We start from the raw sequence: 24,953 nt of genomic DNA, 5'->3' as shown, positions 1-24,953 counted from the left end.
ATTAAATAGTGACAAAGAGGGACTCAATGAGCCAATACCCTGGATGTCCCTCTAGACCAGTTTCTCATTCTGTTCAGTACTCACAGTCTTAAATTTGGTCTGCCTTAGTATAACATTCTTGCAGCTTGGTTATGTTATATACTAAAACACCGTATACATAACCTATGCTAAAGGCTTAGAATACCCAAATACGCACTCCTACAAACAAGTACATCAGTAAGAGTCCATTTCCTGTTAGTTAATACAGTTTCCTCTAATAATAACATTTACAATGTCTTATGGACGAACACAGGTCATCTAGTGCTATAACTCTCTTTTTAAAAAAAAATTCCTAATACCATCTCCCATTGTAAAACCAATGAGTACTCTCAATTTGTTTTCCTATGACACATTTACAGCGTCTCATGGACGAATACAGTCCACTCAGCGCGATGTTATATCTCCAAAGCATTGTTTTCGAAAACATCGACTCTGAAACTACACTTCCCAGCGCTCCCCGAATCACATGACCGCATCTGATCATGTGATTCCATTGACTGAGAGCGAACGCATAAACATCTCTTCGTTGCAACAAGCGGTGCCCCCCCCAGACAGCTCGGACGACTGTCAGGAGACACCGACGGTCAGGTGAGCTGGCTATATGATTTCTGCAAGCTAGCGCGCGTTTGACGAATCTTCGTCACTCAACGCATGAGACAGTCAGTGTAGGCAGTAAGTCTCATAGACATTGTTAAAATCCGTAATGAGTATTTTTCTAAGCCTGGTCTGTCACAATGTCTAGTGGATTAACGCTTTTAAATTGCATCACATCCTCAAAGACACCTTTGATCAGTCTGTCGAGCCATGCTCGCGTCATGCAAGTTAGCACGCGTCTAACGATATTCGTCAATCTAAAAGCATGAGACAGGCAGCGCAGGTAGTCCGTCTCATACACATTTTGAGTCCAGCTCGTGTATATGTTCTTTACACCACTGGACGTTTGCGCGGCACATTGAGTTTTAATTTTAGCAACGTAGTTAAACATCCGATTGTTGGGGATCGGTATAAGCAAGGTTACTTCTAAGCAAACCACTTTCTGTTTGATGGAGCAATTGAGCCATAATTGTTCTTCCCTTTACTTAAACTCTTTTCAAAAAACGACTCATTTTCTAGAGCGGTGCTCCATAAACCTGAGCCGCAGCCAGGTGGGGTGAAGCTTCTCAACCACTACGTATGGGTGAGTGTCCAAATTAGAATTCACCTCCTGATATGTGTGAATGCGCAACGATCGCACTGTGGTTCTAACTCTGACAAAAACCACGTGAATATGACACATTCATGTTCCTTTTTCTTTCTTGTTTGTTTGTCTTTCTGTTTGGATCCAATACCGTTTGGTATGATACGGTAACAGTATATGGTTGAACACATTACCTGGAATCCTCAGGTGATATCATTTTATTACTTTTCACATAAAGCAGTAGTTTTAACACCACAAGGTCCTGAAGAATGCATTTGAAACTTTTTTCTATAGATGCAGAAACATGTTGACCACCATTAAGTACGGTTATTATTTCAAACCCGCACTTACACTTGTTTTTTAACCTTAGGGATTGGGAGATACTAATAAAATTTGTTTTTCTACCCGATTCACCTAATTTTAGTATAACCCCTCACTATTTCACTCCTATCACTATACACTGCTTTTCTTCAGTAGCCATTCCTTGTAACAACACATACTACCCACTTGCCACATCTATCGGTCACGGTAACATCAGACCGGCCGTTTTGTCTCCTGGGTAAGGAGAACCCAAATGATGAGAAAGAGGGCGGTACAGTGTGGCTTCTGATGGGAATATTTTTCTCCATATGCTCTTGAGTCTTTACTTGGCCAGCATAAATTAGTATGCATGGTGTTCTCTCACTGGTGTTATCTGCATGATATTGTTTCTGTGATCCATGTTGAATGACTTACCTTCTTTGACCCCAGGTATTATCTAGTGTTATGATCGCATGATCAACACCATAAACCAGCAGCCAACTTTCTCAGTGTCTTTTACACTGAAACCAAAGTAAGTAAATATCTTGAGGTCCTAGGCCACGACAAACCCGTATACAACTTTAACTTTGTAATAAAGTGCCATACTCACACATGGAATTTAACTATGTGGAGGTTAACCACTTCACTCTGCTCAACAACACACAGCCAATCTTTAAGCATAGTAAATAGCAATGCACATCCTTATTGCTACTCACACTCCTTTGCTGCTAAACGATGACTCTATCCAGAGCGATACTCACATCCGTGTTCCATCAGTTCTTCTTCTTGCCAAACCAAAAATTGTGGAATCTTTGGGATTGGGCAAACAACTATTTTAGAACCATAACTCTTTTGTCAGATTTAATGCAGCATAAGCGTGTATATGAAATTTATTTTCACATTTTATTCTTAATCCACTCCCATATTTCTTCTCTAACTGTACTGAGCCCTTTACGACTAGATGATCAATTCAATTTAATTTACCTCTGAGGCAATGATCCTCTGATGAATGTTTCTCCACCGATAGGAGGGGTGGAAATTAGGATGACCAAAACACACTGTTACCTGTCCAATGAGGACCATTAATTGACAGTCAACTCTGGTTAGGTTTCAAATTTAGATACACCGCTCTCAAGACCATACTGTAAATATATGGAATATCAACTGGAAGTCCCAACCGCTTAAGAAGTTAGGATGAGTAAGGATCATACAAACCAATATCTCTTTAGTTGCTACACATGATAAAAGAAGCAATACTTGATGTGCAGTCAGAGCTTACTGATTCTTCCTACAATGCATTTAAAGCATTAATCAAAATCAAATAGCGAATCAATAAGACTCAATAATAGGCTCAGACAAATTTGGTTATGGTATTAGAGATGCAAAATTCATCATAATCAGCAATTGCTTAAGAAGATCAGTTAGAAATAGAACAGTTTTAATAATAGTGCAAAGCATTTAAGCGGGCCTTCAAATCAGCAATAGCCACACAATTACAGAGTCCAATCACCAAATAGGCAGAAGGATAGTTCGTAGACTAACAGCTCAAATTCAAAAGGGATAGAAAGGTTCAATTAAAGTCTATTAAGGAGAAGGTCATAGGCATAGTCTGAATTTTTAACTAAGTAAAGTTCGGCAAAGAGGCTTAGTCTGTATGCACCTGACTGTAGAATAGACCAGTCAGTCCAAAGTTAGTAAAGAATTCAAAAATCGAAAATCATTCAAGACCTCAATGAAATATATTGTAGTGTGGTTCAAAAAGAATCTCAAAGAAGAAAGGTTTGTGAGCTGTGTGCATTGATTGTGTGTACGTGTGTTGCATTGCGGCCTGCCCCTCCTTTGGGTTTCTTCTTTTATATGTTCTTTGGTAAAGTTCTAGAGGCGTAGAATCACACTACCATCGAACGACCATCACATGGCTATGGTCACATCATGTCACCTGAGATGGTTGAAACATCGAGCCAGTTCCCAATGCCTGTCATGAGAAACTTAACTTTGCAAGGACACACAGGTCTAATGTTACTAGAAAAGAAATACAAAGTTGCAGCTTACGGTCATAGCTAAAATTCTATTCCCGCAGGAACATTTTGCTTTGAACATTTGAAAAAGTAATGAAATAAGTCAAGTCAGTAGTGTTCAGAACAAACTAGTTGCATTTTGCAACAAAATATCCATTGTATTAAATCCCTGCAAAGGTCAACCCCAGAGAAAAAGCATCTCGAAAAGAAGGCCCTTAAGTTAGCATTGCACAGTTAAATGAAATAACCCTTTAAACTCTACCTCAATTATAAAGAAATGAAATGGTTTCACACAAAAATGCATAAACTGTGCAAAATATCATTACATGGAAATAACTAATGTAAGAAATATCCTACAGCCACATATTTTTGTACTATTCATATAAATGCATGTTTTTCAAGAAACATATTTCTAATATCGTTAAAAGGTCTTCATAAACTATATCTCTAATATCATTCTGCAAAAAAACACGTTTATACTTAATTGTTGACACAATTTTGCACGGTTTTTGTCCAACTGGTGCATATTAGCAAAAAGCATCAAAACACTAGGACACTTTACTTTGCTTAAACTCCATTAATAAGCCTAAGTTTCATTAGTGCAACTTTGTTTATATGCATTAATATTACCTTATGTATGTTTTCTTCATCTTACATTTTAAAGCCCACGTTTGCAGTGCTTCTACTACACTTGTCTGTTTCATGTATCACTGCATCTGCCGGGTCAACATATACTTTCAACTTTTTGTGTTCTCTATGTATAAATTTGTTATGGTTTTTCATAATCTAACCGGATCACTATTATGAATAATCTCAATACAATTGTGTTCCAGACTTGACTCTAGCCCCAGTCACCACAGCAAAGTTTTCAGGACAGGTGAGCACATTTAAGTCTGATTGGGGCAATTTTGCTTATGTGGAAAGTCACGGTAACTACAAGGAGGAAGACTATCTCCAACTCGGGGTGAGATAAAAAGAATATATATATTGACACAATGATCTATGGCGATAACGTTAAAATTTGTGGCACTAAGTTAATTGGACTACTGCGCATAAATGTGTTTTAGTTTCTGTAGAAAAATAAAAAAACATTTTTATTTTTCTCGCTAGAAAAATCAATGTCCCTCCCCTCATCGGACACCGTAGCGCGTGCATTTTAATGCGGCATTGACTCCTCCTTTGCTGATACCATGATTAGATCAGGCGAGAATCGCTTGTATATGGTAGATGATAACCATTAAGCGTTTGACGTATGCCTGACCCCAACATGTCCGTCATAGTGGAGTCGCTACTGGCCATGCGCCGTAGCACATGCGCAGTTCGGTGCGAGTGATGTCCTGTCGTTCTCTGGATGTGTGGAGTGGTCTCTGTTAGCTGCTTCTGAATCTTCTAGCAGTGCCCGAGTAACTACTGCCATGGCGGCCCCTAATGGCAACGGGGCACATGAGCCCCCAGAGGAGACAAGCAGTGGGCCGCAGAGGCGTAGCCGTCGTAGGGCGGCCGCACGTCGGGACAGCGAGAGCTTGCAGGCCCCCGGTGATAGGAAGGAGCTCACCGCGGTGCACAGGGATGTGGTAGAGGAGGCTGGTCGTTCTTCTGGCAGCTTAATCCTCGGAGAATGCTGTCCTCACAGCCCATCCAGCAGCAGGCAAGGCAAGGCAGAGGGTCTGCCGCCACCATCAGGGAGGAACGGTGGAGATAATGAGGAGCACAACGGCACCGGCCCGGCAGCCTCTGGTGGAGACGATGGTTACGGAAGTGGAGGAGGAGGAAGCGGTGGAGCCCAGCATGGCAGAAGAGCTAGTCTTGAGATCTCCTCTGACGGTGAACCACTGAGCCGCATGGACTCGGAAGACAGGTCAGTGGGGGCGTGCCAAAGAGAGCTGTGCGCACTTAATAGTAGCTCTGCACCCAATGTGCCGGTTGTGACCCCTTGACACTTGCAGTGGCTATCTCCCAGTTGGACACTCTTACTATACCTACCACACCTGTGCACGCAGAAATAGGATGAGAGCAAATTGCACAAATAAAGGGTGACTGTGCGTGGGGGAGAAATCTGACCAGGTGTGAAACTGTCCTCGACACCATTGGAACGCTCGTTTAATCCGAGCTAGATGGTGTACTTGAATGCAGTTTGTTTCCGAATGTGGTTGCAAGATGTGATCAGTCTGTATGTGCAGATGCATGAGACTGATTTATGTAAATGTTGTTCATGCAATGCTTTTTATTTAGCACTGTATGCAAATGCTGATAATGAGTGTCAGGAAAAGTCTTAGGCTGTTATTGATATTTTAAAAAACGTATTTAATATGCAGTGTGCTTTGACGCCTATAATGACGCCTCTTGTTATATAGATACACGAATTACTGGAAACATATTCCCTCTAATCTCTCATATATGTATCAAGAATACTCCTGTTTTCCATCAACAGTGAATAAACGCAAAAAAAAAATATTAGAAGGGAGCATGTTGGCACTCCGAGTCTACGTTTAGTTTGCAAACTGTTTCTTAGATGACCACGACCCTTTGATGTTCCAACACAGCCGAGCTGGGCTCTTAACTTTGGTCCTGGATGGGCCTTTCATCTTTTACCTTATGTCTTGCAGCTGATTTAGTGACACGCCTTTTTTGGTTGCACCAAATACTGCAACCTTGTACCCTGAGAGGTTTTGAAAACGTGTGCTGTTTGGGTGAACAGCGATTAGCCTTTAATGCATATTTTTGTATTTATTTACTACTGTTTCATTGGCATAAGGTGATAAACTAGGTATGTATAGTATGCGTTTTTAGAGTGCAAAATGAAGTGCACATGTCTTTTTTTGTTGCTTTTTAATCTATCACCTAACCCTTTTTTTTACCTACAGCCACAGTTCAGTGCGTGCCCGATAACATTTCTAAACGCCCAGGCATCGTTTTCCTTTGATTCTGGTTTTGTAACTAGTATATGTTTTTGCTGATCAAGCTTTTACCTTCAACGAGGGATCGACATGGACGTACGCTTTTAGTAGTTGTACTATCGCAATATTTGTTTTCAGCCCGCATGTAATTAACAATTCATGAAGCCACTTTTTTAGCTGCTTGTAATGTTTATTTGAAATGGAAATATGCCGAAGGATCCAACGTGCCTTTGCCTTCTTCAGTCACACCTCATTCAATGATTTGCCGAGAATATAAATTCGCGTCTTTTTTTTTTTTTTACTTCGGCGCCACAGTTCCTTTCTGTATTACTGTATTAGAATATTTGAACCAGGCCTCTTTATTTTTTTTTTGTTTTTTTTTGTTTAGGAAGCATGTTTGAAAGTACTGAAATAGGCAGGGTTTGCATCTACTGTAACATTTACATATTGCTTAATTACATGAAACTGAATACATCCTTCTATAATGCTTCAACCCTTTAAATGTTAATGTTTTCCGGGGCTAAGCATAAAGAACCACTTTGGTTTTTTGGCTGTTTTTTTTTTAACGAAGTTTGCATTGCTGTTTTTTAATACATTCTTGCGGGCTAAAATAGTGTTGAAAACAGTGTACGCCTGACGACTTACAATATGCGGGCAGTCTTTTTTTAACCTTTTTATTAACTTTTACATTTACCTCGTTGCCAGATGCAGCTTTAACTCGCAACGTTGCGATCTAAATTTATAACGGACCTTAGGGGTTTTCAGGCCTACTAACCACTGTTCTGTAATTTAACACGTTGTAACCAGTTGGTGCTTTTATATTATTTTTTGTAAGTAATAATAATCTAAAAAAAATCTAAGTGGTGCAAGTACGCTCGAGGCAGTCTAAGAACCGTAAACTGTTAAAAACTCGTGCATTTCTAATGCGGCACTCGCTAGAGATGCCCGTTCGTTCAGAAGTGTTCCTATTCAAGACAAAATATTGTTTATGAACAACAACTGTCTGTGTCAGGTGACAGAAGAGTAGACGCGACTGCTACATCTTCAGAAGACCATGCCCTACCCGAACTTCTCCGTTCTACTTAGACGTGATTGGAATTGCTAATAAATGTCATGCACCAGGATACTTTGTGTAGTGATGCTGCTCTTACTTGCCCCGAAAGAAAATTAGACCCGTTCTTCGTGTACTCTGTACTTTGGTACTGATCATTTACTTAGCCAAACCTGCCTTCCAAACATGCTCTTGCCTGTTTAACTCTTTTTGATTAATGGATAAGCGATAGCTAGAAATCGATGCGCATTTAATTTCTTTTTACATCGTGCACCTTCAGCGTAACATACTGTATGAATATTGCACATTTCCTATTGGAAAAGTTGGCACAATTGTTATAGTTAATATTTTAAGTTAAGCATATCTCGTGGAAAAATATTTAATTAAGCATGTGTTTAACATGCTGAAGAGCATTAGCACTTGAACATGTACATTGTTTTGACCTTCACAGGTTCGATTTCTGGTAATTTTCCACGAAACTCGGTAGTGGATTTGTGTGGCTTGATTGCTCAGTTGTATGTGAAAAACTGTTTCCATTGCTTTTAAAGTATACATAACCGTGGGCAGTGATTCCTCCCAGAGAAGTATTACTTTCTCTCCTCATACAGCCTACTGTTAGTGTTTTCATCTGTCTCCCAAGGAAGTCTTGGGTTGCAATGCACAAGGGACTATTTTACATCTCAAAAGTACATCGAAGACGCACATTACATTATTTTTCTCACAGATGTAAGTGTTTTTTGTTTTTCCACTGCGGAAGGATTTTTTATGTTTTAGTGAAGCCTCGATACAAGCTAGATCAATTAGTTATACTACGGCTTGCTTATTCAAGGAAAAGAGATGTGCTTACAGGTCACATTAACAGGCTTCATTCCTTTCTTTCAAGACGAAATCATTTTCGTCTTCGGTTAGTCTGTTGCTGTGTGTTTACACTAATCAACACTAAAGCAAATGAAAGTCAAATTAGCAATGTGGCTTATGTCTTAAATTTATAAATGGTAAGTGAAACGTGTTTCTTGGTCATTGCCATTCATCAGCAGAGAATTGAAATTTGAGTTTGGCGATACTTGAAATGCTGCTTATAGTCTTTGTTAAAATGCCCCTTCAGTCATGGAAGTACATCTCATGACTCATCAGTTTCTCAGCGAGTTTGCAGAATAACTTAAACCAAATTCCCCTTTCTCATGTAGTTATTGGACACATTTATAATAAGATACATCATACATTTTTTGCATTTTCAAATTCTAATTTTGCCTATAAGCAGATAATGTTGAATAAAAATCGTTTTAATATTTTTACAAAGGTTTAACAAAAACAAATGCTCTGGAGCTCCCATTATCTAAAATAGTCCAGCATGTCTTGCAGTGCAGACTTCATTATTCAAATACATGAGGGAGTTTAAATAAAATATTAGGCTTTTGCAAGCACCTATTGTGGTTCTTTGATTCTAGGCTTTCCTTAGTCTCTATCAGCATAGCTTTTGGAATTTGTGAAAGTTTATTAACATTAAAACTGGCCAAATTCTTGGGATTACGCTTTTTTTTCTGCTCTAGAAGGATGTCTTCTCACACAGAAAGTGTTCTTGCTATGTCATTCCTTGTAAATAAAAGAACATGGTTTACCTGCATGGTTGATATTAGCTTCGGACCTAGTTCCTGCTTTGTTGTACCTTATGTCTGCTTATCTAAAAATCTTGCGTACGTTCATATACTGTCTTTTGAACCGGTTTTTATAAAGAAACATCTCAACCTGTGTATTGTAATGAACACGACGACGTAGGATAGTGCTCACATGGTTGTGTGAGAAAATTGACTTGGAAAAATATAGTCTATGAAAAATCATTGAAATATAGGCTACCAATATCGCTCAAAAGTGTCTATTTACAAAAAAATGACCTGTTTAAGCTTCCTCAATTTATCGACCAACTATATAGCTAGACTGGGTTCTCAATTATTATTCTAATTCTACCTTAAGAAAAGTGTAGGAAACTGCTTTATGGTGATATTAGTTACATAGATATTTTTGTCATGCACTGTTTTGTGACAATTGTTGTAGTCTTTTTAATTTCCAATGTTTCTCCCCTATTCGGACACAATGAAACAAATCACTGAATTTAATTTACTTGTAGTTGGCTTTGTGCCCAATGGTGTCAACTCCATTTCATGATTCAATGGATGTGGCTAACAAAATGTCTTCACCTCTGTTGTATTCCCACACATTTCCTTCAAACATACAAAATACAATTTGTAGTAGCACCTGAAATTTCATACCACCATTGAGGACATTTTCCCTTCATTGGACCGAACAAGCCACCATACAACAGTTTACTGTAAGCGCCCAGTAGTGTTCATAAATTATAATTTTGTTGCTAGTCTAGATTGTTTTAATTATACCAGAGGATGTCATGACGTGACGTTCTTCTGTGATTGGCTCGCTTAGTAACCAGTTGATGTGTTTGGGGTTTTTGCAGTGTCAAAGAATGTCAGACATTAGAAAAACTGTATATTGATTCAAAGCATAGTCCGGCTTGAAAGATGAGACTACGTGGCTCGGCCAGGTCTAAGCTGTGTCTGATTGGTAATTTTAACAAAAGCATTTTATCTGGAGAAAGGATCATGGGGAATTTTAACAAAGCATTTTAATCTGGAGAAAGGATTGGTGTTTTCTTACTGCGTATTTGCACATTGCTCTGCCCAGGCACCCCGGTCCGTCACAGCAAGTGCCGATTGAACGGAGGGTGCAGAGGGAATAGAGCGTTTTTCACACTTCCGGGCTGGGGGCATTTCCGGCGCTCCTCGCTCTAGTCGCTCGCCGCCCAATACTGCTTAAAAGCCCTGGGGTAGAGCTGACGCGAGTCAGATGAAAGACTATGTGGCTCAGCCTGGTCTAAGCTGTGTCTGGTAATTTTAACAAAAGCATTTTATCTGGAGAAAGGATCATGGGGATTGTAACAAAGCCTTTTAATCTGGAGAAAGGATTGGTGTTTACTTACTGCGTATTTGCACTTTGCTCTGACCAGGCACCCCGGTCCGTCACTGCAAGTGCTGATTGAACAGAGGGTGATGAGGGGATAGAGCGTTTTTCACACTTCCGGTCTGGTGGCATTTCCGGCACTCCACGCTCCAGTCGCTCGCCGCCCAATACTTATTTAACCCAATGCCAGAACAGACGTGCAGCGGACGCGTGCAGCGGATGCGCGCAGTGGGCACGCCGTTGGCGGGCCTGGACCGGGCCCAGGGTCACAAACCTTATACAAAAAGAGACCGGCCCAGAGAGGATTAGATATTCTAGTCTTGAGTTGCTCACACTCAGAACTAGGTCATGTTGTCCCACAATTGTGATGCGGATGGAAACCAAACAATGTCCAACCTGCCAATGTGCTTTCAAATTTTCACCTATTGAGTGGCGGATCACACCCCAGACACATCTTAATAGGTTAAATAAAAATATTACTAAGGCGGGACTAATCAACTCCAGATCCTTAGTTAAGCACAACACCGAAATGGCAGAACTAATAGAAACCCAAAACCTTGACCTCATATTCTTTACTGAGACTTGGGCAGATGAGACCTCGGATATAGATTTATCCTTAGCCATTCCGGAGGGTTCTCTATAAACAGAGCAGACAGAAAAGGGAAACGGGGGGGGAATGGCCTGGCCATCATATTTAGAAACAAACTGAGGGTTAAGGGCTCAGATCATGGCTGTGAGACTCTAGCCTTTCAGATTAATATCACTAGCAGCTATACCTTTAATGGCCTTTTGATATGTAGACCTCCTAGGGCCAAAACACCTCTCATCCAACTACTTAGCCCATTTCTAGAATCCAGCGTGAAGAGCTCAGACTTTACCATCCCGGTGGACTTAAACCTGTATTTGGAAAAAAGCTCTGGCACAGCCACAACAGTACTTAGGGATGCATTGACCAACTTAGCCATGGATCAGTTGGTCAAGCAGGACACTCATAGAGCAGGTCACACTCTCGATGGGATCTTTACTTCCTTTAGTGGCATAGAAATAGTGGAAACCTTGCAAGTCCCGTGGTCAGACCATAAGGTGATTACTTTCTCCATAGAGGTGAAAGAGGAGGCAACCGCACCCGCTCCACAATCCAGGAGCGTCACATACTGTGGCTGGTCTAGGACCAACTCCCCGAAATTAAAGGAACAACTTCTTCTATCAGTCCCTGAACTGGCTCCAGACAGTAATACGGCCACATATCAAATTACAGACTGGATAAACTCAGCAGTTAGAGTTGCAGTCCCTCAAAGAAAAAACATTTTTAGGAGGAAAACCCCCTCTCAACCGTGGTTCTCTGAATCTCTTAAGACGCAAAAACAAAACTGTAGGAAGGCTGGAAAGAGATGGAGGACAAACTACGACCAAGGACTCAAAGAAGACTATAACATCTCCCTTGCCTTCTACTAAAAATTATTTTAGCAGAAAAAAGTAGATATTTCACTCGAAAAATTAATGAAGCAAAAATCTCCAGCAGAGAACTCTTTGCCACCGTAAAAAAATTAACAAACTGACAGTAACAATGTGGTGGTAATGAGCTCCGATTTTTGCAATAATCTGGGCCAATTCTTCGTCAATAAAGTGACCTCAGTCTATGAGTCTCTTTTTTAAAAGCACCGATAAGGATCTACCCGTACGGCAAAACACTGAACCTAACAAGCTAACAAGGGACCTCTTCTGATGAAACAGGATCCCTGGTTTCATTTCTCGCAACCCTCAGTGGAACAGATTCTGCAGGTGGTTAAGACCACCATATCTGGCGGTCCAATGGACCCATGCCCACCGAAAGTGATGCAGTTATTTCCCAAACTGCTGAGCGAGCAATTAGAAAAGATATTTCTACAAATATTAAAATCAGACCTCTTCCCTGATGCATGGAAAACAACCTCAGTGATGCCACTATTAAAAAAAATCAAACCTAGACCCCCAAGAACTTGGTAACTATAGACCTATTACAAGGATACCCTTCGCTGCAAAAGTTCTAGAGAAACTATTGAATAAACAGCTAGCCTAATTCCTCTCGGATGGAAACGCATTTGACCACTCGCAGTTTGGTTTCCGAGAGGTACATGGAACTGAAACAGCTCTGCTTATGGCAGTGGAAGAACTTAAAAGTGTTCTCGATGCCGTCGGAAAGGCCGCCTTGGTTCTTCTGGACCTCTCGGCGGCCTTCGATACGGTCAACCATGGAACACTCCTGACCCGGCTGGCCGGAGCCGGAGTTCATACTTCGGCAGGTACACTACTGGCATCATATCTGTCTAACAGAACTTTTACAGTTGAGCTGGGGGAGGCAAAATCCAAACCATTCAACTTACCATGTGGTGTACCCCAGGGGTCTTCCTTAAGCCCCACCCTTTTCAACTTGTATGTAGCACCTTTAGCGGCAATTATAAGGAACTGTGGTTTCCTTCCGGTTTCCTATGCCGACGACACCCAAATAGTGGTGTCCATTGCTAAGAATGCTAAAGAGACTGCTGATAAATTTAAAGACTGCATGACGCAAGTCATTCAATGGATGCAGAGTAACTGCCAGAAATTAAATGGAGACAAAAGTGAAGTAATGTTACTTGGGTCAGATCCAGACATCTGGTCCTCGGAGTGGTGGCCAGACAGTCTGGCCATTTGCCCATCTCCAGTAAACAAAGTGAAAGACCTAGGTATGACACTGGAGAACAAACTTTCATTTGATGCCCAGTCAAAAAAAATGGTATCCTCGGTTTGGTACATATTGAAAATGATAAGGAAGCTCCTCCTATTTATTCCTCTTGATGCACGGAAAACGGTGGTAACAGCTCTGGCCTTATCAAGACTAGATTATAGGAACGCCCAATACCTAGCAAAACTTCAGCGGTTGCAAAATGCAGCAGCGAGAATGGTGCTGGACGTTCCTAAGTATGAGCCAATTGCACACAGAATAAATTCCCTCCACTGGCTCCCTATTGACAAGAGTGAAGTTTGAATCTGTCTGCCTGGCCTATAAGGCTCTTCATGGATGTGGCTCTCAGTTTCTAAAAACTCATCTTAAACTGTATGAGCCTTCCAGGACTCGTAGATCCAGCCAAGCCACATTGATTCAGGTCCCAAAACACAGAAAGGCCAGGTGGGGAGGAAGAAGCTAACTGTTGCATACAGCTAAGGCCTGGAACCTTCTCCCAATTTCTATCAAAAATAGTCCATCACTGCTCTCCTTCAGGAAAGAAGTGAAAACATGGCTTTTCACTGCTATCTAGATCTTAATCCTGTCGGATCCAGAGTCTCTTTGAATCTACCCAACGCGAAGACGCCCATGGGCAATCGCGCGCTTTATAAATTTATAAATCAAATCCTCTTTAAAACTTGAATAGGTGCATTTTAGGAAGCTTCCTAAAAATAACTGCAGCAGAACCAATCTGATTGATAATTCAGTGCATAGTTGATCTTTACAATTATAAGCAGTAGCATTTATAAAAACGTATAGAAAATTTCTTCAATGAAGTTGAAGGAACAGGTCAGCTTTAAAATGCATCCATAGCGTGCACAAAGGACATATTAAAAAAGTTGGAAATGTTTGATCTATCAGGACTCTTGTTACACCAAAATTTGTACATTATTAAGTAAACCACCTGAAGCGTTCATAAATTGTATAGGAGAGCATTACATTTTGAAAAGTAGCACAACACTGCTTGCAATTGGATAAAATGTTGGGAACCAGCAAGAAGGATGTCTTCAAGATGGTATTCTATGAAAGGGATATATCCCTCTGTCTGTATCTCTCCTTCGTATTTCCAAACTTAATTGCTAAGTTTCAGAAAGATGAGCCACACGATGAGTTCTTTTCCATAATATTTTTACTGGCACCTGCAGAGAAAACACAACGTGTTTCGGCCGTACTCTGTCTTGATTAAGACCGAGTGCGGTCGAAACACGTTGTGTTTTCTCTGCAGTTGTCAGTAAAAATATTCTGGAAACAAACTCATCGTGTGGCTCATCTTTCTGAAACGTAGCAGTTAAATTTGGAAATATGAAAACGGCTTGATGTCTACCGTCGGAGCCCTGGTTCGTAGGCTGGGCGTCCATAGGCATTTATTTTGTTGACTCCTCTATCTGTATATCTATGTGTATATCTATCTATCTGACTTTGCTCAAATACTCAAGTCAGGAGCTGAAAGATCTACATCATTAATTTCTTAGACATTTAGCTGCACTAGGAGATACAACAACCAGCGGGGTGCAAAGAACATTAAGTTGTAACACATTAGCTCCACTCAGAAAAACTCAAACATCATGTAACCCTAATCACACCAATACCTCCGAATCATTAACTCGTTTATTGTGGCCCCGATTTTCCCGCAGTGCTGCACTTCCGCCAAACGGGCGGGGCCGCGTCGGCCATTGGCCGACGGCAGCACTGGGGAGGTAGTGCTGCCGTCGGCCAATGGCCGACGGCAGCAAGGAAGGGGTTAAAAGCAATATATTTCAACACATGTTCTATCCCTAAACATGCAGTTGAAATATAGAGCCTCATGGATACTGAATTACCAGTTAACTGTTTCATTACTGAAACCTGGTTACATGAGTATTCCTCCACAGATGTGAACACAGCCTTTCTGCCACAATACAACATAATAAGAGTGGACAGAGAAAAGAATAGAGGAGGAGGCCTACTCGTAGTCACTACCCCTGGCGTATGTATTACCTCTCTAGACACCATAAGTACTGACAAATTGGAACTATGTGTCTTTAAAGTGGAGGGTCTGTTAGGAGGGGTATGGAGAGAAGCATTAGTATATAGACCTCCTGGCCCGAAAAAGACTTGCCACACAAGGGGAAACAGCCATTACAACGCAACTAAAACACACTACCATTAAAACAAAACTTTTACAACGCAGATCCATTACAACGCATGCCATTACAACGCAGGATCCATTACAAGGCAGCTGCTATTACACCGCATGCCATTACAACGTAAGTATGGGTAAGTATTTAATTAAATTTTAACCGCTACACCATACAACACTTACCCAACTATTGCGCCCCCCTGGAGTTAGAATAGTAATTTTAACCCCTACACTATCCAGCACTTACCCTACTATTACACCCCCTGGCGTTAGAATAGTAATTTTAACCCCTACACTATCCAACAATTACATTCCCATTAATTAAAAAAAAATACTTAGCCATACTTACGTTGTAATGGCATGCGTTGTAATTGCAGCTGCGTTGTAATGGCATGCTTTGTAATGGATCCTGCGTTGTAAAAGTTTTGTTGTAATGGTATGCGTTGTGAATGTATGCGCTGTAACGTCATACATCCCACACAAGCTACTCGAGACAATTGTCCCATCGGTATTGGCCTCCAACCTTTTCCTTTTAATAGGAGATTTCAACTACCACAGTGAACTTTTACATGATCCCGACACAGATCAACTAATCTCAGGTGTGAGCACCTTAGGACTAGCCCAATTGCTAACAGGACCCACACACATCGCTGGTCACACACTTGACCTGCTGTTAACAAGTTCTACAGAGGTTAAGGTTGAGCCACCAATACGATTATTATGGTCGGACCATGACCTACTCAAATTCGTTATACCGGTCGACACCATTAAAACGGCCCCCAGGAAAGAACCAATCTGGCGAAGATCATGGCGTCAAGTCACCTTACCCCTTTTTACTGCCCACTTTAGCTCCACCAAATTTAGTCTAACAGATAACATTGAACAGGTAGCAATTTCCTTTGAAACAAGCATTTGCAATGCAATAGGTCTCGCATTTGTAAAAGTTTGAGCTATTGGCATTGCTACAAATAATGCAACGCCAATAGCGCAAACCTTTAGTAATGTGAGACCTATTGCTTTGCAAAAGCATTGGGGAGCGGACACAGGAGTAACCGAGGAGAAAGACATTTTAAGTAAATGAAAAAGTATATAGCGCAAACTCGACCCGAAGGTATCTGAGCGCTACAGAGCGGGCCGGCAGTAAAAGGCAGCCACCAGTTAAACCTAATAACATTGCAAATATATAATTTCTGGCCTATTCTCCATTTTATTTTCACTGTCTACGTTACATTTCGTTGAAAAGTGCAAATTTCATGCTCTCCCACAGACATGTGTTGTTGTGTACAGTTCAGTTGGTTGCGCTGCAGCTGTAGAGGTGTGTGAATGTGTCTGTCTGCCCCCAGGAGGTAACATATTTAATCCCGCCGACCCAGCTTTTCGTCCCCTACAGGGGCATGTAAGACGCTCACTCTCCCAGTGTGTTGTACATGTCCTTTGGGACAACATTTTGTATAAGTATCATTGTGAGTAAAAGCTGTGGCATATGCCCCTTTCAGCTGTGGTAGTTACAGCAGACCCACGATAGTGAAACCCTAAGTTTGATTTGCCAGAATTGAAAACCCTGTTCTCTGGAGTGAATAAACGAGGGCGGGAGTTATCACTGTTTCACTTAATAAATGTCTAATAAAAGAGAGAGGGACCCTCTACCAAAGGGATGGGGTACCAACTATTGACTTTGTCAAGAAAGCAATTCCCTTTGGCCACATTAATCAAAACAACATAACATACAGCAAAAATGCAGGCAAGCTAAGAGCAGTGCAGTAGTGACCCAAATTCTGAAACAACAAATAAATTTCCAAATGCATAAATTTATTAAAAATATAGTTAAAAACTGAATTAAAATTGTATTAATCACAATCAAGGGAAAACAGACAATATAAGGAACAAATAATCTTCACAATTCATCACACAAGTTCCTAAAGTTCAAAGAAAGGAGGAACTCAGAAAGGTTATATTCAGCTTCAGTCAGAATAGTCCTTTGTTAATACTGTGAATTCTCTCCCCCAATCCTCAACGCGTTTCGACGGGCCAGAAAAAATGCAGCCGTCTTCTTCAGGAAAAATATTAGCTGTCTTCCCCAGAGATACTTTAGAGAGGACTTGATATAATGATAAGGGGCAAATAGCTCCCGCTGTGTTAAAGGGAAAATTTCCTCTTCTCTTTGCCGAAAATACGTGCAGGCGTAATATCAAATTTAGTATGTATAATACACTCCTATCAAAGGGAGACGCACATGTTCTTTTCAGTGTAGACCAACGACTGGTTATTCATAGTGTATTGCATCTAATAAAAGTCTCGAAGTCTTCTAAACACGCGGTAGTTAGAATATGTCGGTATCAAAAATCCCATTAGGGAAGCAATTATCAGCTGATAGTACTCCAAAAGAGAAGACACGCGGGAAGTTTACCGGTTCCACCCTAAAGGAGCAGCATCTACTAGTGAGTGGGAAGACGAAGGCAGCCCCATTTCATCTAGGAGTTGGTGTAAATATCAAATAATTGCTTCCCTAATGGGATTTTTGATACCGACATATTCTAACTACCGCATGTTTAGAAGACTTTGAGACTTTTATTAGATGCAATACACTATGAATAACCAGTCGTTGGTCTACACTGAAAAGAACATGTGCGTCTCCCTTTGATAGGAGTGTATTATACATACTAAATTTGATATTACGCCTGCACGTATTTTCGGCAAAGAGAAGAGGAAATTTTCCCTTTAACACAGCGGGAGCTATTTGCCCCTTATCATTATATCAAGTCCTCTCTAAAGTATCTCTGGGGAAGACAGCTAATATTTTTCCTGAAGAAGACGGCTGCATTTTTTCTGGCCCGTCGAAACGCGTTGAGGATTGGGGGAGAGAATTCACAGTATTAACAAAGGACTATTCTGACTGAAGCTGAATATAACCTTTCTGAGTTCCTCCTTTCTTTGAACTTTAGGAACTTGTGTGATGAATTGTGAAGATTATTTGTTCCTTATATTGTCTGTTTTCCCTTGATTGTGATTAATACAATTTTAATTCAGTTTTTAACTATATTTTTAATAAATTTATGCATTTGGAAATTTATTTGTTGTTTCAGAATTTGGGTCACTACTGCACTGCTCTTAGCTTGCCTGCATTTTTGCTGTATGTTATGTTGTTTTGATTAATGTGGCCAAAGGGAATTGCTTTCTTGACAAAGTCACTTAATAAATGGAAATGTGACACTTCTTTGATTTGTGTGTGTGTGTGTGTTCTGTATTCTGAGAGCCTCTGCCTTCGGCAGATAATTGCCACGAGAAACACGGATGAGGTGCCCAAGAGCACACAGTTTGGTCATGCATGATGGGGAAGTAGAGATTTGGGTCCAGGTCTCGTGGTTGCTTGGTTCACGCTGGGGGCTATCTGCTCCAGCCTGTGCCCTTTTCAACTCTGTTCACCTGTCGAGTCTGCGATCTGATAAAGAGAGCTATTATGAGCACCACGGACACCCCCACCATCACACGCGCTAGACACGGAAGGCCACACACAATCCTTACTTACCATGTGTGTTTGAGTACCCGCAGAACAGAACACACTTGCAATGCAATCCCCCAAAAACTCAGCAAATGCCTGCTCTCCTATCACAAACCACTGTTAACAGATCACTTTAAACAACTGGTTTCAGTGAAGCAACTGAATACTACAAGTACCAGAATGCACCGATTTGTGACATAAAATCCGATGTCTCTAGGCATGCTGTCATGTCAGCAACTTTTCCAAACCTCAGAAGCCAGTCTGCATGGCTCTCCGGAGCTGCTGCTGGGAGAGATGAGGGGGGATGGCTTGCTTGCAGCCACATCTTCATGACAATGAGGAGGTGGTGGAAAAGGGAAGGGGTGTTTAACAATGACAATGACCTGTCACAGGCAGGAGCCGCAGGATTAGCTTGAAGTCCCGTGAAGAGGCCTAGACCCTGAGGCCCTGAGAGGCAGGCTAACAGATGGGGGAAGTGTGTGCCCCCCTTCCAAGGAAAGGTAATGCAAAAGGCTATCTTCACTCTGAGGCCCTTCCCCAAGGGTGGGCAATGGCCCTGCCAGCTCCGGGTCAAGGGATCACTATCTGTGTAAATCCCGACCGGAGCGACCCCAGTGCAACCCCCCCGGTACATTGAAACAGGCTGTCTCCGGCTGCCCCTGGGACCCGGAAAAACCGTCAGACGGGGCAGCTTGATCCATCGAGCAGGATCGGCTAGAAGGACGCAAAAGTCCTTCACGATCTCCTGGTTCTTGCTCTGGAGCACCGCCCCGCACCCCCACACCGCAAGCAGTGAATGCCCCCCCCTCTCTTACCGGGGGTTAAGCAGCAGCGGAGAGCCATCCAGAGGCGGTTCCACCGGGACACCCAGGAGCGGTGCCGAGCCGCGAGTGGAAGTGCCCGTAGGCAGTGGCAACAAAGGGACGCCTTCGCATCACCCAAGCTCCGCCATTTGACATCGTCGAGAGGCGGCAGACCTCACATCAGAAGGCGGACCTCGCGCCAGTCCCTACGAGCATCACCAACAGGGCTGCCTGGCCCCAAGATAGCAGACCGCCCACAACTGCAATCCTATTAAAGCCACAGGGGAGCCCTAAACCGGAAAAAAATGCCCCCGCTCCACGAGACCGCTGCCGCAGCTAGTGGTCCCTAGCGTCATCCCACAGGGGCCCTCCACGCTAATACCTAACACTCGCTCTCATTCAGGGCTGCCTGACTTTAATATGGCCGCCACCCGGGACATCGCTGTAGCAGAGAAACTGGACCTGATTCGCCCGTTCTAACCCCTTTCTGGACTTGACTCGACCTAAATATTTGAGCAGGGCTCATGGACCTGCTCTACCCATTTTAGTCTCTTAGACCGCTTGCTTTACCAGCTCCAAGACTTTAACTCTGGTGAGCTAAGATCACTCCGGTCAGCTAACTGAGCAGAGAAACCGGTCTGACAAATGCACCTACATCAGCGTATCAACTTCTCACAGCCTAGGGACCTCAGAGGCCCTAATTGACAGTGCCTCCCACCAGTACCGGCAGCAGACCACTCACAACATTCACCTGGCCTCTCTCTCCAAGGGCCACCTGTCCCCCACCTAACTCAACACCACGCCAGTCTTCCTATGCCACAGCTCGCCCCGGGACATGCTGACCACTGCTCTCTGACTCCTAATGTCCCCAGGACCCCGGCGCTAACCCTCTACTTCACTGGACAGCCCTCCCCTACCCCCCCTCGTGAACACCGACCACACCCCTTGCAACCATCCCCGATACACTATTCCCCTAGCGCACTCCCGCTACTCCGATTCTACCTCTACACCGATTCTTTCAACCCTCCACCCCTCAGTCTTAATCACCCCCCTTTCCTGCCCCGGAGGTCTCGCCTCCCCCTCAGCCCAGCTAAGATGCCCCCGAACGCACAACTGGACACGCATCTCTGCCCGTCCTCTAACCACCTATCTTCTCAAGGGCAGAACACCTTCGCTATAACATTCCCACGCAGCCTCTCCTATAAAGCAAAAAAACGCTTCAAACTGAATATAATTAGGCTACACCCCGAAACGCTAGTTGTTGACACTTACCACTGCACAACTAGAGGACAGAGGAAAATGGACTTCATTTTCCACACCAACAGACCTGACGTTTGGGCAACCATCTTTTACTCATCCCTCCCCGTCTCCAAAACCACCTTCACCGAACATAATCTCAAACTAACTATCGCCCCTCTGATCCAACATTCTCTGACCGGAGACATCTCCTTCACCATCTATGAGAGTGGCACCATTCTAATTCAGGCGAAAGACGAGAACCTAGAGTTCTTAGACTTTCTCTTCCCCACACTTAAGATGGCTACTATCCATTACCCCACAAAATCCCCCTCCCCACCTATTGGCTCCTTACAAACTCCCAGTCCTCAGAGCATGCCCCCGCCACCCTGACGTACTCTCACTACTCTACTTAGTCACTCTACCAAACAGACAACACCATCAGCCCTAGCTACCCCATTTCACAACTCCCGTCCTTCACCCTTCACTCCCAACCTCCCACTATTCAGCCACCCTCTCATCCCCAAAGGACCTCCAACTCCCCTCTCCCCAGCTCCCGAAGCACCCTAGCTACCAATCCTACGCCCTAAGAGATCCACCCCAGTATCCCCACCCTTCCTTGCTCTTCTATTCTGCCAATCCTACGTCCTCTCCCGCCCCAGCTCCCCCTTTCCCCCTACCCCCGTCCTCCTCCCATCACTCCCTAACTTCCAGTATACAGCCCCCACACATCCCCAAAGGACCCCCACCCCCCCATTCCCTAGTTCCCAAACCACCACTAGCTCTCAGCCTCCCCCCCCCCCTTAGAGATCCTCCCCCCCACAGAGGTCCTCCCCTCCTCTCCCCCGATCTGTCCCATCGCCTCGACCTTATTGAAGCGCAGATTGTGACCCTGATCCTTGGCCTGAAGGAAACCCTATCTGCCCTAGGGAATCTCCAGTTGCCCTCCCATCCCATCCCCACCACTCCACATCCCTCCTCCTCCCCCTAGGAATGACTATCCCACCACCAACTGGGTTCATCCACACCCAAGGTCCCTGCCTCCTCGCATTAACGGCCTGATGGAACCGCGAACAGTCAATCCCCGAAGAATTATAACCTCCCTCTCCCCCCAGGAAGTGAGCGCACTTGTCGCCTCGTACGAACTCCCCCTGAACCAGTCAGCCCAGGCCCCACTCACGAACTCGACTCTCACCTCTGCAATACAAGTCATCACCGGAGTAGGTAGAGACCTCCCCCCCCCCCCCCCCCGTAGAGCCACTAGACCTCCACTGTTTCTTTCCTCCATACCCAGAGCCAAGCCTGACAAGTTAAAAGCGAAAGAAGACCCCCCACATGAACTGTATGCTTATCAACAGCCGGTCCGCAGTCAAACATGCAACGGAAATAGCTGAAGCCATCCTCTCTCATGACCTGGATGTAGCCTTCATCACGGAAACATGGCTAAACACCCTATCTCTCCCCATTCTGGACATGCTGGTCCCACCCGGTTTCTCAATCATCCGCAAAGACAGGCCCTTACACAAAGGTGGGGGCATAGCAATTATCCACAAAAATGCCCTCTCCATCTCCGAAGCTCCCTCCTGCCTGTACAGTTTCTTTGAATGCCTGTCGGTCAACATCAAATCTCACTGCCAGAGCTCACGTCAATGCCATCTCCTATACCATCCCCCAGGCAATTCCAGCAAATTTAGAACTCAGCTGTCGGATCTCATTACCCAATCAGCACTTAACAGCGACAACAGTTTAATTCTAGGTGACCTCAACCTCAGATGGAATGAATCCAATAACCCGCTGATTCAATCTCTCAACACCCTTCTGCAAGACAACGATCTGAATCAACACTGCTCAGAGGAAACGCATTACAGAGGAGCGACCCTGGATGCCATCATTGCGAACAAAAATGCAATCTCGATTGACCACATCATCCCGGTGGACTGGTCAGACCACCACATCATTCTCTTTAATATTATTCAGCCGGCCCTATCCCTCTCACCCTCCCAAGCCCCCTATAAGTGGGTTAGGAACACTTCCAGAATCCCCCGAGACAAGCTAAAAGAAGGTCTCAGCACACTCCTCCCGAACACGACTGAGTTCCTCTCAACCTCGGATCTCACCTCGCTCTACCATTCCAAACTGGAGCTCACCCTGGATCAGCTGGCACCTCTGAAACTAAAAAAACCCAGAAGCATCCCCTCTAGGTCTTGGTTCTTGACTGATATTAATGAGGAAAGAAGACATCTAAGATCCTTGGAAAGAACATGGAGGACCAACCCCACCGCCCTCCATCGAGACCAACTCAATACAGGACTCTGTTGGTGCCTAGCTTAGCCTTGCCGACGGATGCCGCAGCCCGAGGAATCGAGTGCAGAGTTGATCTTCAGCGTGTGACCGCCACGCACGCGAACGGAGAACGGGAGACGGCGGGCAATTCGTGGGGGGTATTGAGCCCCGAACATTTTGGAGACCTGTATTGTCTCGTGTGCCCAGCCACCCCTCAACCACCCCGCAGCCCCGCGAAAAAACCCAAGTAGCGGGTGAGCTTATAGGTGCACAGACGGGAGCTACCAGCGCTGCCAGGGGGAGGCAAGTACAGTTTGGGTGCATCATTTCCGACGGCGAGATAGCACTCGAGGAGCCAAGGAACGAAGGCTACAAACCCTGGGTATATAAGCGCTGCTGTAAGGAGGAGTCTATTTGCCCATAATACAGGGAAAAGCAGAAAAGCCCCTGAAAAGCCCCTGGGAGAGGATAATAAGTGCGGCAAGGCAGGCTGGAGGACTAAAGGCACAACAGAGGTAAGTGAAAGAATTAGCATATTTACAAGTCAATTCTGAACTGTGAAAACAATTACAGCAGCACCGGAGATAAGTGTATTACAATTTTAATAGATGGCCCGAAAAGAAGGCAAAAACCGCGCAAAGAAGAAAGCCCAGGGAGGAGTGGGTTAATGGAGGGCTCAATGTCACCAGAAGAGAGCCAGGAAAGCCAGGCCTCTGCCGTGGATAATAGTTAGGGGCGACGTAAGAAAAGAAAAGTTAAAAGGGTCATTAAAAACGTCCCGCTAGCCAAAAGGGATTGTACCTCAACTTCCAAGCGGAAAGACAACACAGCAGTCTCAAAATCTATAAAGGACTTTGTAGGGAAACACTACAAATCTGCAGAGCCGGTAATAAATTTGGGACACGAGGAAGATGAGGAGGAGTGTTGTGCGGAGAACAGAGAAAATAGAGAAAACACGGGGGTAGAGGAGGAGAAGTAGATAAGGAAAGAAATGGGAGAATACCCCGAAGAAGAAATAGAGGAAGGAAGGGAGGACCCCATACTGATAAACCTCACCCTTTTGAGTCAAAATCTTCAAATAGCAGCCCCTTGTCTTTCATCATCGCCAAAAATGTACTCGCTGCAAACCTCAGAAAATGAAGGGCAAAAAGGAAATGAAAGTCAGAGCCCGAGCTTTGTCTAAGGGGGGTGCATCAGATCAAGCTTTGCAGCATCATCCTTGCCAAAGCCGAGTACTACGAATCCCGTCTAAGTAAGGCAGTCAACGTGCAGAAAGAGACTTTTAAGATCCTGTCGGAGTTGACCAAAAAACCAGACAGCGTTCAGTCTCCCATAAACTGCAATTGCTTTCAGGATTATTTCTTGGAGAAAGTAAGAACCATCATCCAGGACATAAAAAATGGGCCGCTTAATGGAATGGCTACACCTATAATCCCCCAAAATCAAACTGACTGTGCTATCACACTGTTTCCAGAGATTGACATCTTGAGCCTGCAGCAGTTGATGGCCAGAATCAAATCTGGATCTCCAGCGGACCCTTGTCCACCTAAAGTTTTTCAGGCAGCCCGTCCACTATTGGAGGAGCAAGTCATCCATCTCCTAAATAGATCCCTGGAATTAGGACAACTACCAGCAGCACTTAAGGAAGCGCGGGTAAGACCGCTGTTGAAAAAACCTGGTGCAGACCCCGCAATACTAAAAAACTATAGGCCGATCTCTCAGCTACCATTCCTCTCTAAAGTACTGGAGCAACATGTATTAAAATCTTTGTCCATGTACTTGGAGTCCCACTCCCTGCTTCACGAACGACAAGCA

At 43.7% G+C, this 24,953-nt stretch overlaps 1 protein-coding gene across 3 annotated transcripts in view; it reads left to right on the top strand.

The window, feature by feature from the left end:
- Positions 1-4,715: 4,715 nt before the first annotated feature.
- The window catches only part of AEBP2 (AE binding protein 2), a 510,714-nt gene continuing 490,476 nt past the window's right edge, over positions 4,716-24,953 (top strand). For all 3 annotated transcript variants that reach the window (XM_086920596.1, XM_086920582.1, XM_086920591.1), the window contains exon 1: positions 4,716-5,392. In XM_086920596.1, the coding sequence (XP_086776722.1) occupies positions 4,950-5,392 (443 nt within the window). In that variant the 5' untranslated portion in view covers positions 4,716-4,949. The remainder of the gene's footprint in view (positions 5,393-24,953) is intronic.

This window comes from Lissotriton vulgaris, chromosome 1_1 (genome assembly GCF_964263255.1).
Source record: "Lissotriton vulgaris chromosome 1_1, aLisVul1.2, whole genome shotgun sequence".
Taxonomy (NCBI): domain Eukaryota; kingdom Metazoa; phylum Chordata; class Amphibia; order Caudata; family Salamandridae; genus Lissotriton; species Lissotriton vulgaris.
Note: the sequence above shows the minus strand (reverse complement) of the source record. Positions and strands in the feature narration are given on the sequence as shown.